At 50.4% G+C, this 19,741-nt stretch overlaps 1 protein-coding gene across 8 annotated transcripts in view; it reads right to left on the bottom strand.

The window, feature by feature from the left end:
- The window catches only part of Jade2 (jade family PHD finger 2), a 51,082-nt gene that overhangs the window by 20,829 nt on the left and 10,512 nt on the right, over positions 1-19,741 (bottom strand). For all 8 annotated transcript variants that reach the window (XM_026780135.1, XM_005350117.3, XM_013347350.2 and 5 more), the window contains 2 exons: positions 17,904-17,998; positions 3,776-3,933 (listed from right to left, as the gene is read on the bottom strand). In XM_026780135.1, coding sequence (XP_026635936.1) covers positions 3,776-3,933; positions 17,904-17,998 — 253 coding nt within the window. The remainder of the gene's footprint in view (positions 1-3,775; positions 3,934-17,903; positions 17,999-19,741) is intronic.

Here is a 19,741-nt window from a genome sequence, read left to right as displayed (position 1 = left end):
GAGAGAGAGAGAGAGAGAGAGAGAGAGAGAGAGAGAGAGAGAGAGAATGTGTTAAGATCTCTAGATGTCAACCATCTCTCTCCTCCTGAAATGGGAAGGGGCATTTCGCCTCAGATGGGTGGGATCCTCTTCACGCATCTGTGTGCTACCCATCAGATTTTGAGGCCAGTTCAAAATGCCAGCCCTTCCCATACCCCACTGGTTGCCATGGTTATTGTCTGGAGCCTGGCCTCCATCTGGCCAGCCCTGCCAGGCCTGAGAGGCCTCACACTTGCCCGGGAGGCCTCCTGGGGTCGGAGGCAGGGCTTGCCAAGGGCTGTGACTCAGCTCAGGCTGGGTAAGATGGCATGGGGACAGGACTGAGTTTCAGGGAGGGCCCCTGGCTTCAGGAAATGCCCTGGTGTCAGCAAGGGGACAGGAAGGATGCTAGGCACAGAGAGGCAGGGGTGCAAGCAGGGGGAAGACTGTAGGTTTAGAGGTCATTAGGACCAGGGACAGGGAAGGGGCCAAAAGTTAAGAGTCAGCACCACTATCCCACTTCAGAAGCCCTCATGAGAGGCTTAAGTACCAATGACGGCAGGACCCTCCTCCCACACCAAGTAGATGATTCCAAATAGAAGCCAACACTATGCCCTCAGTCTAACCAAATGCTGCCTTTCCCGAGAAACTGTCGCTCCAAATGAACATCTCTTAAAAACACAGCCTAGCATTCGGTCACACTCCAGCTTTGTGTGCACCTGAAGCACACGCTTAGTCAAGCGTCTCAGCATCTTTATCCGAACAGCCACCTACTGCGTAACACACACCAATCACACCTGCCTGCTTCACCGATGCCACCTGGGGAGCCAGGACTGAGGGACACATACGAGAAAGAGCATCTCCTACCAGTCATGGACTGACCTGACCCTAAGCCAAGGCCTCACCCTCAGACACAGCCGGTAGACACGGGCTGGACGGGATGGAAGAAAGTGCTAAGAGCCACAGAGACTCTAGCCCAGAGAAGCAGACAGACACCAGAGGTCGCGTTTGCCCTGGACCAAGTCTAAAGGGCCAGCGCAAACCCTCAGCGGCAGATTTTAGTCCATGAGGTGGGCAGAACTGCCCAATGGACTGTTTGGAAGGAGCGGAGAGTCGGCTGGGACGCCTATGAGAGAGAGACATCAGGCTATGCTTCATGCTCTCACTCTAGGCCTTGCAGGGACAAGGGACAGCCCAGGGTTTGTCACTGTGGTCTGTCATTTCCTGGCCCGGTGGCCTACTAGGCCCCATAGGAAATTCCCCAGAATTTCCCAACTTCCTCATCTATAAAATGGGGACAGTACTATATCTACCCTATAAATGTGATCACCAAATGACGGGGAGAGGCTTGACTTGGGAGGCTCTCAGTGTCCCCCAAGGTAGTTGTCGCAAAGGCTTGCACGGGGCTGTGCAGTGAGCAGGGAGGCACCCAGGCAGGTGGTAGTTAGCACTGATCGTGGGGAGACTGGGAAGTGGGGGTGTGGTTCACCTGAGGACACATTTGCCTACCTCAGTACATCTTCCCTGAGTATGGGGAGGCTGTGAATATCACTCCTGTCAGCCCAACACGGCTGTGAGAATCAGGGCTGGAGAGACGGCTCAGGGGTTAAGAGCACTGACCACTCTTTCAAGGGACCCGGGTTCAATTCACAGCACCCACATGGTGGCTATACCATCTGTAACTCTTTTTTTAAGAAACATTTTTATTTAACTTTATTTTATGTGCATTGTTGTGAAGGTGTCAGATCCCCTGCAACTGGATCTTCAGACAGTTGTGAGCTGCCATGTGGGTGGAAGAACAGGCAGCGCTCTTAACCACAGAGCCATCTTTCCAGCCCCCCATCTGTAACTCTTAATTCCAAGAGGATCCAACACCTTCTTCTGGCCTCTGAGGGCATACACACATATCCATAAAACAAAAATAAATAAATCTTTCTCCCCCCCACACCCCCCAAACAGAATGCTGTGGGTGTACTATATCCTTGGATATATACTAAGTTCAAGACTGGCCTGGGCATATGAGACCACGTATCATGAAAAAAAGTGGGCTACACCAACCAAATCAGATGAAGGAAGCTAGGACCGGACACCAAGAGGTCAGGACAGCAAGGCCCCCCTCCATGGCATCAGATACAATTTCCCACACAGAGACCGAATGAAGCCAAGCCACGGGGGGAGGGGGGGTAGAAGCAACCGTAATAAACGGTGATGCCAGCAGACATTCCCAGAAGCACCTGTCATTGACATCAGGTACAGAGGTCACACTCCCGGGTGACTCCAATCAGGACTTGCTTCTCTGTTTGAGCAGCTAGCCTGTCCCTCTTCATCCCCCTGGCCTTGGCACATAAGGTGACAAGCTGGTGTGAGAATTCTCATGTAATCCTGAGTTCCACATCATTAGGTGGCCACTGGTATTGATATCATCCCAGTTTCACGGAGGAACAGACTGCCTCCGAGAAGTCGGGCCATAGTTCTGAAAAGGTCAGGGCAGGAAACTTACTGCACTCTTGGCCCGTGTTACAGGGCCCAGAAGGGATGAAGATAGTAAGAATGGATCCATTCATCCACCCCCCCCACCCACCTGTCCGTCCATCCATCCGTCCACTCACCTACTCATCCATCCATCCATCTGTCCGTCCATCTGTCCACCCGCCCACCCATCCACGAACCCACCCAACCACCCATTGTATACTCCCAGGCACTCCAGATGGGCCCAAGCTTTCCGACACTGGAGAGCCCTAGACTAGTTTACGTCACTGGAGGAAAGGCCTTCCCACATCCATTCCTTTAGAGTTGGTCTGCTTCTCCACTGCCTGCAGTCCTAGCACAGGGCTGCATGAAGCAAGCTCTTCATAGATGTGGTTGCCAGGAAGCAATGGTGTCAACGTCAAAGGGACAGACAGCTGTGACCTGTGCCCCAGCTTCATCTCTCAAAAGCCATGAAGCTGCCAACACCAGGAAGGGGCACTCACAGAAACCGCCCAACTCAGGTTAGCTGGTGGGACAAGGAGGCCAGGCCACCAGTCCCCTCAGATTCAGAATGAAGCTCTGCAGCATAGTCTGTAGTTTAAGGCAAGACCATTTGTGGTTACACCCGGGCAACAGTCTCTGCCCACAAGACCAGCAGGTTATGAAGCCCTGGAGAACTCTAACCCAGCCCTACAGGACAGACTCCTCAGCAGGTGACACCAGCGAGTGCTTCCTAGGCCTCTACTGGGTGATGGGCACCAGGCTCCTCCCTATAAGAGCTGTTTTAACGGGTAATGACTTAGAACAATTTTAGGCATGGCCTATTCTCATGTAAGGGATGGTCAAAGTCTGGAGATTTGCCTGGCCCGCTCTGCCTGCTGTGCAGAATGGCGACGTGCGAACCCTAGCCGTATCTGTAACATCTGCTATGCACTGTTTACCACACCTCCTCCAACCACAAGGAAAGCAGCCTTCACCCTTATTCAGAAGCAAGAAAAACGAGGCCCAGAAAGATTACATTTCTGGTTCAAGGTCCTACTGAAGGTAAAAGGCAATTTGGACCAAGGTAATCTGGCTTCAGAGGTAACTTCAAGCCCAAAGCCTCAAAGGTAACCCTACCAGTATTTCTGAACCAATGTATATGCTGTTGTTATTTTTATCTGGCAAGAAAATTAACCACTAAGAGAGACAGGCTGAGAAGGAATCCCAGAACAGGTATGTCTCTTACCTAAACCAGCCTCCCCTTCCTGCCCTGCCCCAATGGTCCTAGCCTGGCCACCTGGCTCACCTCACCACAGGCTCTGGAATGGCCTCCGCTCCAGCAGGTACCTGCACACCTTTCTCCCATTCTTGCCGCCACGGGTCCGCCAGAATATAGTAGTCATCCGGGCTGAGCTGGTACGAATCTGGGATCTTCATGGCTGTGATCAAGTCTGTCCGGAAAACCTGGCAGAGGTGAGAGGGTGAAGTCTTCATGCTGCCTCAGAGAGGCCGGTTTCACAGGTTAGGGCAGCGAGCAGATACGGCAGCAGAGTGGGGGCAGTGAAACGGCCAGGCAGGTATCGGACCTTTCCGCCAAGCCTGGTGACCTGAACTGATGCCCACATGGAAAAGGAGAGATTCCTGCAAATTATCCTCTGTCTTAAAGAATGGAAACAGACAACAGAGATCTAGAGAATAGAGAAAGAAAGACATGCCTGGCAGGTCCCTCACCAAAATGCGGTTGCCTCTCCATCCCCAGGTCTGATGGTCTTGACCTGGCCTCCTGGCTCCTGTAGCCAGCCAGACACGGACAGACAGACAGACACACACAGAGACTCCAAGAGTAGAACGGCTACCTGCAAACACAACACACTCCCCGCTATGTGAACGTTCCGGGGCTTGCCTGTGGAGGTTTAAAATTGTGCTACAGACTTGCACCCAGTGGCACAAGCATATGTATAATATGAGGTACTGGTCCCAGGAAGGAAGACGTGGGCCTTCTAACGAAGGGTAAAGCTGGGGCCTGGCACAGCCCAATGAGAAACTTCCATGAGCTGTGACTTCCAAGTTCTCTCAGAGACACTCTCGCACTCCAGAGCTCAAGTGCAGCCCTTCACTGGTACGTGGCGGGGAAGAAGACTTTTGTCTTCGGTCATCCTTAAGCCTATCTGGGAACTGCCACAAAGTCATGTTTTGGGGTTTCTTCTGCCACCAATCTGCTCCCTCACTAGGAAAAGTGTTCTCTGCATTGTTCTGTCTGTGGCCTCTCAACCTTACCCGGAATAACTTCTGAACCCCCTCCCAGCTGGCAACGGCAACGCCTCCTGTTTCTGTACCCCACCCACAAAATGTGGCTACGGAATACAGTGGTACCTCTAGACACCACGTGACTTACTCAAGTCCCAACTTTCCCAGCGGTCATCACTTGAGAATCACAAGCTAAGGACTAGCTCGAGTCAATGAGAGGAGAAGCCACTTCAATCAAGGGCACTCGAGGCCTAAGCCCCGCCTCCCACCCCAGCCCTTTCGCAAAGTTAACACCCCCTGTTGAAGTGTAAGTCTTGGGGCTCAGTCAGTTCACTTGGCCCTCTGGAGGCTCTTGACAAACCCCTTCAGCTGTGACCCACTGCCTGCCGGGGCCAGTTCACTGGCTGTGTGTGCCTCGCGGAACCGAGGACCATAACCACGGGAAAAGAGCTGAATGGGTTCATCAACGGACCTAGAAGCTGCATCTCGCAGAATCTAATTTAATATCTGCATCTAGCTGGAGAGGGCTCTGACTTCAAAAAAGGTCAAGTTTCCTGAAGACTCTATTTGCCAATATAATTTAATTGTTAAGACTAACACCCTAACATTTAATTAGGGTGCCAGTGTGAAAAAAAATTAAAACCAGATTAGATTAAATGCTAATTAAACATAAGATGGAATGGGTCTAGGATTTCACAGCCCTGATCATTTGCATATCTTATTAGCAAGAGAGCTAAGACAAGAGTGCAAACCCAGGCGCCTGCACTTTCGGCACTTTCGAGAGGCCTCGGCAGCCTGCTTTACGCTAGTTGAGGTTTTCCCCGCTGGGGCTTCTGCAGACTGCTTGCTACAACAGTGTTGTGACTGGGTGATTTCCCTTGGGGCTTCAACCAGGATCTAGTACAACCAGGGTCTGGGTTGATACAGAGCCCCCTCAAACTCCTCAGACCCCACAGCTCTGAACCACCCCATCCAGAATCAACCTCTGAAGAGACCAGGTGGTTAGAAACGCCCCGCTGGAACATGGCTGAGGTCCCAGTCGTCAGGAGACAGAGGCAGAAGGACTGCCTGATTTCCAGAGTGAGGTCCAGGAAGGCCAGATCTACATGGGGAGCCTACCTCAGCATCAACCAACGGGCTGGGGATGTAAGGGAAGATGCACCACGTTAAAAAAGGGTGTGGTGTAGCCGGGCGGTGGTGGTGCACGCCTTTAATCCCAGCACTCATGAGGCAGAGGCAGGCGGATCTCTGTGAGTTCGAGGCCAGCCTGGTCTACCAAGGGAGTTCCAGGACAGGCTCCAAAGCTACAGAGAAACCCTGTCTCGAAAAACCAAAAAAAAAAAAAAAAGAAAAAAAAAAAAGGGTATGGTGGAAGGTGCTTAGAACCCAGCATAGCAGGGTGGGGACAGAGGCAGGTGAGTCCATTCAAGGCTGCCTCCCTCTACAAGATTCAAGGCCAGCGTGGACTACTGGAGACCTTGTCTCAAAAATAAAGCCACCCTGCGGTTGGTTTCCTCATTCTGGCCTCTACCTTAAGCCTCTACCTTAACTGTTCCCGCCCCTGGGACCTTTACTCACAATCAGCCCTGGGACTGCAGGACAGGACGCCTTCCCTGGACCTCCCCGCCCCGCCCCCAGTCAGCGTCTGACCATTTCCACACACAGGAGCTGTTTGCTCTTCTTGTGCAATGTTTCTTTCCCTCTCCCCTGTCACACGCTGTCCTGATGTCAGGTGTTCTCAGTGCCTGGTGCCGGACACAAGGACTTTACAGATAAGAGAAGCAGAAGAGAGAGACCCTCAACCACACGGCCCTGCGTGAGGCTTCTGCGAGTGAAGCTGTGCTCTCCCCCCCCCCCCCGCCCCATGCATTCCTTCAGGGCCCGATGTCTTTTGGTCAGTGAGGACCCATTGCTGCATTTGGAGTGACCAGTGTGCCAGGTCCCACTGGCAGAGAGGCAGCCCTGACTTCAGACTCTACAGTCCTCAGAGCAGGAAGGGACTCTGGGACTCAACTTGGGGTCCTTCAGCACTGTGGGCCAGGTTCTAAGACAACTCTAAGTTTTTTCCCTGTCACTAGGGAAGAGGTGATGGGACACCAGTGGCCCTGTTAGGCAGGACTCAGGAGAACTCCAAAAAATAACCCCGCCTGTATCAGTCACCCCACAATAGGTACAATGACAGTCTAAGAGTTGTGCTTGTATGCATGTTTCAGCCGGGGATATAACTCAGTAGGTGGAGTGTGCACCTCGTACACTTACAGGCTTGGGGTCAATTCCCAGCACCACTAACACCTGTAAACTAAGCACTCGGGAGTTGAAGGCAGGAAGATTAGAAGTTTAAGGTCGGGCATAAAAGGTAGCCCAGTGAGTAAAAGCACTTTCCCACACGGGACTGATGACCTGCCTTCAGTGCACAGGGGAACGAGGTGACTCACAGAAGCTATTCTCTGACCTCCACATGCATGGGGTGGCCATTACGGGCCTGGTGTACACATACCTGCACACACTTATGCCCACAACCCACACTTCAAGGTCTTCCTCAGCTACAGTAGGCTGCATGAAAAGCTTCTGGGTTTGGAGCCAGACACTTCTCACACGGGTGAAATTGGTTCCAGCTTCCAAAGCCTCCTGCTCTAGCCTCCTAGACTCCTGACTGATGGATGTGCGCTGTCACGCTCAGGAAGCGCTGTTCCTATATTCACCAGTCCTAACGAAGTCTGAGTGGTAGGTGGTGGCACCACACACCACACCTCCCGACCTCCTCAGGATGGAGATGACTGCTCAGTGCCTCTAAATCAGCGTGGAGCCAAATCAGGTGGATTACCAAGGAAGAACATGCAGATCTGATGGAGGCCTTTACCAGGGCCAAGTCCTGCAGTGACTGCCCACAGGAGGGCCTCTGTGGGAATACTGTCCACCTCACAGGCTCCACAGTCACCTAGAGCACATTGGGGATGCCTGTGAAGGATTATCTAATTAGATTTATTCAAGTGGCAGAATTTACCCATGTAAATTCTTGGGGCCACTATTCAACAGGCTGGGGTCCCAAGTTGATGTGGGATGTCTTTCTGTATATATGATGCTTTTATTGGTTAATGAATAAAGCTGTTTGAGCCAATGGCTTAGCAGAGCAAAGCCAGGCGGGAAATCCAAACAGAGATCTAGAGAGAAAGGAGGCGGAGTCAGGGAGATGCCATGTAGCTGACAAAGGAGACAGATGCCCCAGAACCTTTAGGCTGTGGCCTACTGGTATCATGTGATACGCAGATGAATAGAAATGTTAATTTAAGATTAAGAGTTAGTTAATAAGAAGCCTGAGCTAACAGGCCAAACAGTGTTGTCATTAATAGAGTTTCTGTGTGATTATCTGGGTCTGAGCAGACAGGAAACAAACGAGCAGTCTCCGCTTACACCAGACTGAATGAGAATTGAAAGTGAGTTAGGTGTAGAGTGGCACACACAGCACTCGGGAGGCAGAGGCAGGTGATCTCTGACTTCGAGGCCGGCCTGGTCTACAGAGCAAGCTCCAGGACAGCCAGGGCTAAATAAGGAAACTGCATCTGGAAAGTGAAAAAAAAAGTTGAAGGGGCTAAGCAGTAGCATCCGTCTGTCTTTGCTACCTTACTACAGATGCAAGGTGACAGCCACTTCCAGCACCCATGGCCAGGACATCCCCACCACAAATATTCTTTCTCCTTGAAGCTGCTTTATCAGCTTACAGCAACAGGTGTGGTGATTATCAAAGTGACCCAGGCCCTGTGGCTGCACGATTGTTCTTGTCACCCAAGCACTTTTTAGGTCTGTCATATTAGGGCTGTCATATTCCCTCCCTCAAACTGTCCCTCCAAGGTTCTAGGAAGCTTCGTTTTCAACCAGCCTGGTTCTTGAGCTTTGTCTACATTGCCAAAGCCCCTGATGTTGGAATCACCTGGCTTTCTGGTACATCTTCCTTGCCAGATGAGCTCAATGAGGTCTGGCTGGACCAAAAGACGCTGCTGGTCAGTGGTGCCCATAGGGCCTGGCACATGCTAGGTGCTGACTCCAGATGTTTGAAGGGATCCGGGCTCCAGCTGAGTACTCAGTGGCCTTCCCAAGTAAGGTGACCCCTGACCACCAATATGGCAGCCTGTTCCCTAACCTACATATTTTCTGTTTGAACCACCAGAGGTTAGGCTTGGAAAAAGTTTAATGATTTTCCTAAAACACCTTTGAATAATTTATGAAAATTAAATATAGAATAAAACAGACACCGATGAACAGAAGTCTTGCTGTGGCAAGAAAGTTGAGGGGCTGGAAAACAAGCAATTTTCTTAGAATATGAATGTTTACTATTTGTCTCTCTTTTGGTTGTCTTTAAAGGTCTGCTGCCTAGCAACCAAGTTCTGCCGAGCTGCCAAGGGACATCGACTATAGCTTCCTGTAACCATACAAAGGATGCTAAAGCCTTCAGACTATCAACCAGTCCAAGGGCCAGGGGTTCAAAGGCTACCCTAGAGGGAACAAAAGACCTTGCTCTTCCCACACTAAAGGACGTCAACCTGGGCCTTGTGACGTGATTCTGCCGCACAGTTCCTTTTCATGAGACCATAGGTTACTTATTTTCTGTACCTTCTGCCCAGGAAAGGTTGAAAACAGGTTCCCAGGGGTATCTATGCAGTTGGAGTGTTTCCAAAATCCAATAATGACAACGGGCAACTTTCAAAGTACACGGAGGCACAACGTGTGTTCTGCTGCTTGAAACATCTCACCCTAGAAACTCACTTCTCTGATTCCTTTCCTTCGGGGCTGGAGGGCTGAGGAAGTCCGGTTACTTAAAGACTCAGCATGTAACATAATCACAAAGGGGCTGGGGGTGTAGCTCAGTGGACGGAGCACTTCCTTAGCACACAGGAAGCTCTGGGTTTGATCCCCAGCACTACGTGCCTGTACCTCAGCATTGGAGAGGCAGAGGCACAAGCCTAAGTTCAAGACTGCCCTTGGCTATGTAGTTAAGTCTGAGGCCATCCCAGGCTACGTGAGACCATTTCTGATGGAGGAAGGTCATTGGTTGATTAAATAAAGAAGCTGCTTGACCTGATAGGTTAGAACGTAGGTGGGAGGAGCAGACGCTGGGAGGAAGAGGAAGTGAGCTCAGAGACTCGACAGCTCTCCTCTCAGAGGCAGACGCCTCAGAGAGACACGAGATGCTCCACTCTTGCGGGCAGAGGTGAGAGCTCTGCTCTCTGAGGCACACGCCATGAAGCTCCGACCCAGGATGGACGTAGGCTAGAATCTTCCCGGTAAGCACCCTTTTGGGCTACAGCAGATTATTAGAAATGGGCTAGTCCAGGTGCGAGAGTTAGCCGAGAAAAGGGCTGGAGCTAAAGAGCCAAGCAGTGATTGAAAGAATTCGGTGTCTGTGTAATTACTTCGGGGCATAAGGTAGCCTTGCGGGCAGCGGGGTGCTGGGGACGCAGCCCCGCCGCTCCTATTACTACAAATGGCACCCAACTAAACTAAACTACACACAGAGATTTAATGTCTATCTCATGTGACAAGCCACATAAGACAGGTACCGCGTGTATCCTGTATGTCTAGTCTTTCTTGTGTCTATTCTGTAGCATCCTCCTCCATATCTCGCAACTTCGAAGGAAATGCTTGTGGAATGGGTAGGTAAATAAGTAAAAAGCAAAACAAAACAACGAAAACCCCCAGGACTTCCCTGAAGTTTGGCTAACTGTGGAAAAGTTCCTATTAGGCAGAGAGCTTTTGTATGCGTGTAGGGGTGGCAGCAAGAACTTGGAAATGGGTCCAGAGCACTGCCTCAAAGCCAGCATAAATGGGTCTGGCCAGGATTAATTCTCTCTGCTTCTATCCTGTCTGCCTAAAAAAGCTTTGACATCTGTCCTGAACCTCATTTTATTTACTTATTTTAATTTTTTTTTTGAGATAGGATCTTATGTAGCCCAGGCTGGCCTCAAACTTTCTTTGCAGCTGAGGATGATCATCAACTGTCCATCCTCTTCCCTCTATCCCTTGGGTCCTGGGATTATAAGTATGTACCACATTTTTATGGGGTGTCAGGAATCAAGCCCAGGTCATGCTAGGTAAGGATTCTATCAACTGAATTTTATTCTCTGAAACTCGTATTTTAAAAGACGAATACACACACACACACACACACACACACACACACATTGTGAGCAGGGGCCCGTAGAGGCCCAAGTTAGTTGCTCTGGAACTGGAGTTCCAGGGGCGTGAGCCACCCACTGAGTGCAAGGCACCAAACTTGGAAAAGCACCCAGTGCTCCTATTTGCTGAGCCATCTCACCAACCCCAGGAACCTATTTTAATCAGTTGTTTCCTGAGACTCCTATCTTCTCGGAAGTAACACTTGTAAAGCTAAGGCACAGTTCACATGCCAAACGCTCTCCCTACACAGTCCGCTCTGATGTCTGCTCCCCGATTTCACAGCTGTGGAGGCTAAGACCCAGGAGTTAACAAACCGCTTGTTTCAGCTCTGTCTTCAACCACACTAGTGCGTTATTTACCACCCCCGAGCCAGCCAGATACTTCATCTTTTTAGTAATCTTTTCTGGGTTGGACCTGAGACGGTTTCTCAGTCAAGAACAAATTTAGCTGGGCGATGGTGGCGCACACCTTTAATCCTAGCACTCGGGAGGCAGAGGCAGGCAGATCTCTGTGAGTTTGAGACCAGCCTGGTCTACAGAGCTAGTTCCAGGACAAGCTCCAAAGCCACAGAGAAACCCTGTCTCGAAAAACCAAAAAAAAAAAAAAAAAGAATAAATTTATACACTGCTTATTAGGCACGTAATCCCAGACAAGGGTTCAGGGAATAGTAGTCACCTCTACCCAGCTCCAGCTTCAAGCTACCACGGAGCCAAGCTGGTCAGGTGCTCAAAAACATTGGGAAAAAAAAAAACCACTCAACATCTCTTTCTCTTATTTTCATGAGGATAACAGCGCTTCCTGCTCTTAAAGAGAATTTATGACACACATTTCGCTCGCAAGACAAGTCCCAGAGGCCGGGAGGCTTTTCCAGCTGGCGGCAAGAGCTCCATTTCTGCCTGTACGAGAAGTGGGTCTGGCCTTAACCGCCACCCCAGAGTCTCAGAGAGCAAACGCCTGGCCCTGGAGGAAGCGCACCTGCAGCCGCCCCCACCTGACTGTCTGGAGAACTGGATCTAACAGGGATAAGCAGGGGGCTTCTTTAGGGTTCTCCTGTTTTACTGAAGTGTGTGGGCCACTCTGCATGCGACGGCACGTGACACTGTGCTGGTTTTGTTTGTCTGTTGAATCAGGGTCTCAGGACCAGGCTAGCCTCTCACTTCATTATGGAGTAGATGACTTTGAATATCTCATCCTCCTGCCTCCACCTCCTGAAGGTACCACCACACCCAGGAGATTCAGTGCTGGGGATTAAACCTAGGGCTCAGTGCATACTGTGTGGTCATTCCACTAACTCTATCCCAGTCTGTTTGTCTGGCTGTTTTATTTATTTATTTATTTGTTTATTTATTTATTTATTTATTAAAGATTTCTGTCTCTTCCCCGCCACTGCCTCCCATTTCCCTCCCCCTCCCCCAATTAAGTCTCCCTCCCTCCTCAGCCCGAAAAGCAATCAGGGTTCCCTGTTCTGTGGGAAGTCCAGGGAACCCCCACCTCTATCCAGGTCTAGCAAGTTGAGCATCCAAACTGCCTAGGCTCCCACAAAGTGTCTGGTTGTTTTCAGACAGGGTCTCATGCAGCCCCAGACCAGCTTGGAACTCGTGTATGGTCAAGAATAACTGAATTTCGCGTATGAATTTCGTATATGTGCTGTGCGTGGAAGGGGTGTGAGTGTGCTGTGGCACTTGTGCGGAGGCCAGAGGCCAGCATTTTGCACTTGATTTGCTCCTGCTGTGACTCAGGTGGGCAGGTTTGCCTGGCAGCCACTTGAACCTGATGAGCCACTGACCTTCTAAACTTCCCGCCATTGTAACCTGTATGAGGTGCTGGGGGTCAAACTTGGGACCAGTATGCCAGGCAGATGCTCTACCAACTGAGCTATATCCCCAGCCCCCACTGCTGTTTTCATACAGACTATCTTATTCCAAACATCTGGGCATCATCTCTGCATCTCCAGGATTATTTTCTGGTTTTCACCCAACAAACTTTTACTGTCTTTCTTTCAGGGGTAGATCTAATCTTTTATGTTGTTTTGTTTTAAGCAAAGCTGCAGTTCTGGGACAGGGGGGAATCCTCACGTAGCTTTTTAGGACACATCTGGAGACATCCTATTGCTGATGATAGAGGTTGTTTTCACTTTCTCGGCCAGACCATGTGTGGACATGAAGCAGGACACGGGGGAGGGGGAGGACCTCTGTAGAATGTGTGAAGTCCCCTCTCCCATTCTCTCTTCTAGAAACACTCACTTCTCAGCAGAGCCTACAGAGGAGTGGACTGTAGGATCCCAACCTGGACCATTCCAAATGGCCAACTTCTCCTGACATCCATCCATCCCACTCTCTTCTGGAACCTTCCTCTCTGTGATGGTTTGGATGAAAATGGTCCCCACAGGATTGTAATTGGATGCTCGGTCCCTAGTTGGTGGATTGTTTAGGAAGGATTAGGAGGTGTGGCCTTGCCAGAGGGGGCGTGTCACTAGGGGTGGGCTTGGAAGTTTCAAAAGCCCATAGGAGGCCCAGTCTCTCTGCCTCGCTTACAGATCAGAGTGCACACCTACACTCTAGTGCGGTCTGCCCGCCACCAGGCTTCCCACCACTAAGATCATGAACTAACCCTCTGAAACCATAAGGCCCTAATTAAACACTTCCTTTTGTAAATTGCCTAGGTCATAGCATGTCTTCACAGCGGTAGAAGAGTAACTAAGACACCGTCCCACAGGGGACACGGGTACTGGGAAAAGACATCCCCAGAAAAAGATCCAGGCAGGGGTCACTACAGATGTTGATCTTGAGACTCAGAGAGAAGAGTCACTTGCCAAGGGTTCCAAAGCTCCTCAAGAGGCAAAGCAGCCTTCCCCTCAACAGACAAGCTCTGCAGTATCCGTATCTAGCCAGGTTTCTCTGGGCCCCTCAGTGCCTGCTCAGCTTTCTCTGCGGGGGGGGGGGGGGAGAATCACTGACTGACTTGTGTAGGTGCTGACTTCCTGAGATACTACTTCACACCTCCAGGGGACATCCCCGCTGCTTGGGCTGCCTTTCAGCCACAGGGCATGAGGAAGATACCAACCACAGGTCAGGCCTCCAGGTCTCCCAGAACCATCCTTAGCACTTAGGTAGCCCCTGTCCATTGCAAGCGTGTGCGTGTGTGCATATGTGTGTGTGTAGGGGGGAACAACATGACACTAGCCAGGGGGGAATGTGCAGGAAGGCCACTTTATTGGCTCTCAATTAGATGCTGTCTGCCACTAAGAAGCTTGCTGGGAGCAAGAAGCCTGGACCCCTTATCCTGGGGAAAATTTAGGTCCAGCTCTCAGCTTGTTCCCCAGCAGGAAGGTTCTTAACTGCCTACGTACTGGCCTCTAGCTGGGGCACATCGCTGGTGTTGGAATATCAGATGATCTTGAGCTGTAGCTCGTACCTGATTCTACAAAGTCGCTATGCACAAAGGGAGAAGCAGTAAGATGCCAACGTTATCAGGTGTAAGAGCACAAGCCGGAACTCCGAGACTCTAGCAGAATTTACACAGTACCAGCTTCTCACACTGGGGTTCCCCTCTCTCTGAATTTAAGGCCCAAGGGACAGACTTCAGCTTTGCGGGCATCCATCCCACAGACAGGTCTATGAGAAGGCTGAGGCCCTGGCCCAGTCCCCACTTTCCCCTTCCATGGCCCAAAGGCAGATTCTATCTCAGCCTGGAACTCCCCTTTCGCTTCTGCTTAGGGAGAGGCCTGGGTAAAAAGCCCTAAGGGAAAGTTTGCTTCAGCCCTGTCCAGGGTCCTGACTGTTGGTCTGTGCTCTTTGGCCCTGGACCACGTTGGTGTGAAGAGCACCCCCAGACAAACAAGAAAGCGTATCTGTTTTTTCTAATCCTAGCCCGCAGACATCTTACAGCTCACTCCATTTCCACGATTTGTGCGATGCTAAGCACCATGCTTCCTCAAGCTCCCAACTCTACTACTGGACACACAGGAATAAAAACGGAGGGAACCACAGCTTCCTCAGCTCTGCAGCCACGGGCAGTGGGGGTGGGGTGGAGTGGGGGGGGTGTTTCCTGTACTTCTCTGCCACAGTGAGAGTCCTGAGTGTGACCAGCCTGGCAGTTATCCCACAAGGCACCGGGCAGTTGGGGCTCCCAAGAACCTGTTTTGTTAGGGTGCCTGAAACCTTTGCCTCTTAAGCCAGGCTCACGGGCAAGGCCCTTGCTTCCAGTTCATTCACCAGAGCATGCGAACGTTCTTGCAGCCAAGTCCTAGCTCCTCTCTCCGCCCTCTCACGAGCCAAATCATTTGAAAGCTTTCATTGATGCTTTCTTCTCTGCCCCACCATAACTCAGAATTTATACCGGCCACGGCTCAACCCTCTCACTCAAGAGGACAAGGAAAACCTCTCAGGCTGTTCTCCAGCCTGCTGTGGGAGGAAAGGCTTGGCTGCAGTTCAAGGCAGGGAAGACTCTTCAGCCCTTCTGGGTGGACAACACAGCCTCCTGCAGGGGCTCCTGGTCTGGGCCTGGGCTGTGCACAGCTAGTCCCCAGAAAGGGCCTTTTGAGAGGTTCAAGTCTATTTTTGGGTACAAAGCCTCTGGGCTGGAAAACCCAAGAGGCAGGGGAATTTTATGCCCCCATGCAAATTGCTCTTTCTTCTCAGCCTTTGCTGACACCTGTTTCCTCCTAAGGTTGATCCCAGCCAGTGTAGAAAGCATTCTATCCCCCACGAGCTGGGGAGGGGGGCAGGGGACGAGATGGCTCCCGCAGGAGTTTCCCATTTCATGGTAATACATCTCATGCAAGTACACAGAACCACAGGGAAGCTGGAGACAGGCAAGCTTCTCAGAGGCAACATCCTCAGGTCCCAAAAGTGCATGGTAGTTCCTGCCTCCCAGGACCAGGAGGGCCAAGGAAAGGTGACTACAAAGTTACTCACTCCATGAAGAGGCAGAACCTTCCAAGAGTCCACCCCACCCCCTTTTTTTTTGCTTCCCAAACTGTGTTTGGTACACTCTGTCCTCCCAAGTAGCCAGCTAAGAAGAGGGTATAGAAGAGCCAAAGTGTGCTCTTACCCCTCAGACTCAACATCCAATTCCCTCCTTCACTACAACCCCAGAAACACCTCCCTCTCGCTTCCACCCAACCCAGGTTTGGAAGGTATGAAGGCTGGGGCGGTGGCCCAGCAGGTGCTTGCTGCCAAGTCTAAGGGCCTGAACTTGACCCTGGTAACCCAAATGGCAGAAAGATTCAACTCCTTCGAATTGTTCCCTGCCCTCCACATGCATACCATGACATAGACATGGACTCATGTGTACCTATGGGTTACATGCATACACTAAACAAATCACTGTAACTTAAAAGGGAGATGAAAAACCACTCTCAAAGGGTCCCAATCCCACCTCCCAAGGGAAGGGTCCTAGCGCAGGACATCTTGGAAGGCATCGAGTCTTTTTTTAAGTACAAAGCTCTGGGGAAGATCAGCTAAGAGCATATAGGATGACCATCCCAAATTCACATCCAGGGGCTGGTAAAATCGGACAGCACATGGCCCTAGTGGAGAGCGACAGGAAAAGGGACGTGGCTTGAGAAAAGACATGGTCCTTAACCCCATATCAACTGCAAAGCAGCTGCATGCATAAAGACCAGGTTGGAAATGCAGAGCCCCAAAGTTCTCCCAGCCACTTTATTTATTTGTTATAAATTTATTTATTTTAGAAACAGGGTTTCTCTGTGTTAACAGCCTTAGCTGCCCTGGAACTCGATTTGTAGATTCGCCTGCCTCTGCCTCCAGAGTACTGGGATTAAAGGAGTGAACCACTATGTAGTGGTGAGGCGGGCAGGCCTGCTTTTTGTCCTGCCCAGCTCCGGCACGGCTAGCTTAGCCCCGGAAACAATATCACAGAAACTGTATTCATTTAAACACTGCCTGGCCCATTATATCTAGCCTTTTCTTGGCTAACTCTCACATCTTAATTAACCCATTTCTAATAATCTGTGTATCACGACGAGGTGGTGGCTTACCGGGAAAGATCCTAACCTACGTCCATCTCGGGTCGGAGAATCATGGAGTCTGCCTGTCTCTCTCTGCTTTTTTCCTCCCACAATTCTGCTCTGTCTTCCACGCCTACCTATGTTCTGACCTATCAGGCCAAGCAGTTTTCTTTATTAATTAACCAATGAAAGCAACAGATAGATAGAAGATCCTCCTACATCACCACTACATCTGGCTGGCTATTGTAGCCACATTTAAACCAAGGGCCTCTTCTCTGCCCAATAGCATTGCCAGTGAAGTCCTCAGAAGGAACAGTAGGGCTCCTGCATGCAGTTTTTCATAGGCCACAGGAAGCAAGGTCTTAATGCCAGTTCATGAACCCAAGGACTCCCTCCACAGAAGCCATAAACACCTCTACGGTCAGGACATGAAAGCATTACCCTGGGTCAAAACAAGGAAGGCTTAAAATGTAAGTATACACCAAGTATCGTCAGGAGCACCTGAGGGTTCTGAACACTTCTACCTTTCTGTCCAGCACCAGCAAACCTTGTCACCCTCGGTTCTGTATCGAAGCACCCGAAATCCCTTTACTCTTTAATCTGCTGCCACCAGCTCTAAATTACAAGCTGTAAGTGAGCTACTTTCTTCCTCAGCAGCCAGTGGAATCTTTTTTAAACTATGATGCCCGATGTGGTGGCACACACCTTCAGCACTCGGGAGGCAGAGGTATGCAGACCCCTGTGAGTGTGAGGCCAGCCTGGTCTACACAGAGAGACCCTGTATCATGACAACAAACACATCAGATTATATCACTATCCTGTTATGAACATTCAAAGGCTTCTCTCAGGTCAAGAAGAACAGCTTAGATAAACTGTCCCCCAATCATTCCATCCTGCCACACTGGTCACCTCTGACCCTCTGCCAAGAACACGTGGCCTTCATACATCTGCTCAGCCTGCTCTCTCACTCCCAACAGGTGTCTGGTCTAGTCACCTCCCGGCTCAGCTTCACCCTTCCGGGAACCTTACCACCATCACTACCTACCTCGGAAGGCTTCTTTTCGTTCTGCCGGGGCCAGCCCGACTTGGTACTGCTGGGCAGTTTGGAACATCTTGATGCTGATGTAGATGTCACGTGACCTGCAGATAGACCACAGGCCATGAAGAGTCCTGGAGGGTCAGAATCAGCACCCAACCACATCAGAGGATGGCAAGTCTCGAGAAGAGCCCCAGCTTGAAAGGTCAGGAGGTGGGAAGCACTGTCCCTGTTCTGGGCCCCAGCCTTTCCACAGACCAATGAAACTAACTATAAAGCCCCCTTCACTCACCACTGAAAAGGGGCTGAAGAAATCAAAGGCAGTTATCAGCTGGCTTTGTGGCTCCAAGAAAAGTCCCTGGACCTCTGAGGGTCTGCTTCCTACTTGGTCAAGGAATGCCTTGTCTCTTGTCTGCCCCAGGTTAGGTGTACCAAGGTATTTCTGCAGGTCCCAGTAAGATACAGAGGCCGGGTACGGCATGTGAAAGTAGCAATCTGGGAAGACCCAAGTGGCACTGGTCACCACAGACAAATGATTTGATCCCTGTAAGCCTGGAAGGAGTGAATGGGTGATGGGTAAGTGTTAACTACCACGGTGACAGGAGCCAGAATCACCTAGGAGGCAGGTAAGCCTCCAGCAGACCTGTGAGGGACTGGTTAACTTCTGGCCAAGAGCCCAGAACTATTTGACTATTCTGCGTTAAAGAGGGAAGACCCACACTAAAGAGATCACACACAGGCTTGGGTCCTGAACTGTATAAAAAGGAGAAAGCAAGTTGAACCTCAGCACTCATCTCTCGCTCTCTCTTCTCAACCGCAGAAACAACTTGTGACCCTGCGCTCCGAGCTCTTGTCACCCCGCTGTGATGGACTGGACCCTGAACTGTGAGCCAGAATAAACCCTTCCTTAAGCTGCTTTGTCAGGGATTTTTTTCCCAGCAACAGGAAATGACACCAAGACAGGCTAGCCTTGAACTCATGCTTCTTCTTCAGCTTCCTCAGTGTGGAGAGTAGCTAGCTATCTGTTCGCTCTTCTGTAACATGAGTGATGACTTAGGAGATCCTCAAAGGTCTGTGTGTCAAAGACTTGGTCCTCTGGCTAAGGTGAGAGGCAGCGTGACTTTTTAGAGCCTGGAACCTCACAGGGATTGCCACTGAAGACAATCACTCAGGCACGGTGAGCTAAGTAAACCTTTCCTTTCATAGGCTAATAATTTCACATATTTCATGACAGTAACAAGAAGCTGATTAACGAGATATGGAACAAAGGGTCCTCGAAAGGCTGATTGAAGGATACTGTTATCGATAGCCTTAGAATGGTGCCAAGGGATTCCTCAGTTGGCCACGACTGTAGGGTCCGAGGCTTTTGCTAGACTACAGGGCAATGGCCTCAACAAGAAGGGTCAGGAAGACTCAAGGCTTTTTCTACTTTTGTTTTAGACAGTCTCACTAATCAGCTCTAGTGGAGCTGGAACCTATAACAGGAACCCTTCTCTCCACTTCTAGACATCCAACCGACACCCCCAGCCCTTATCTAACCTACCTCTGAGAATCTACTGCCAAGATTCCATGAAGGATGTGCTTCTTCATTAATTTCTTTTTTTATTTATTTTAAGTATTTATTTATTATGCATACAATACGCTGTCTGTATGTATGTCTGCAGGCCAGAAGAGGGCACCAGACCTCATTCCAGATGGTTGTGAGCCACCATGTGGTTGCTGGGAATTGAACTCAGGACCTTTGGAAGAGCAGGCAATGCTCTTAACCACTGAGCCATCTCTCCAGCCCCTTCATTAATTTCTTCAGCCAACATTTATAAAACACCTACTGTGTGCCATAGTGAACA

This window comes from Microtus ochrogaster, chromosome 7 (genome assembly GCF_000317375.1).
Source record: "Microtus ochrogaster isolate Prairie Vole_2 chromosome 7, MicOch1.0, whole genome shotgun sequence".
Classification (NCBI taxonomy): domain Eukaryota; kingdom Metazoa; phylum Chordata; class Mammalia; order Rodentia; family Cricetidae; genus Microtus; species Microtus ochrogaster.
This window is presented reverse-complemented; position numbering and strand designations above follow the sequence as displayed.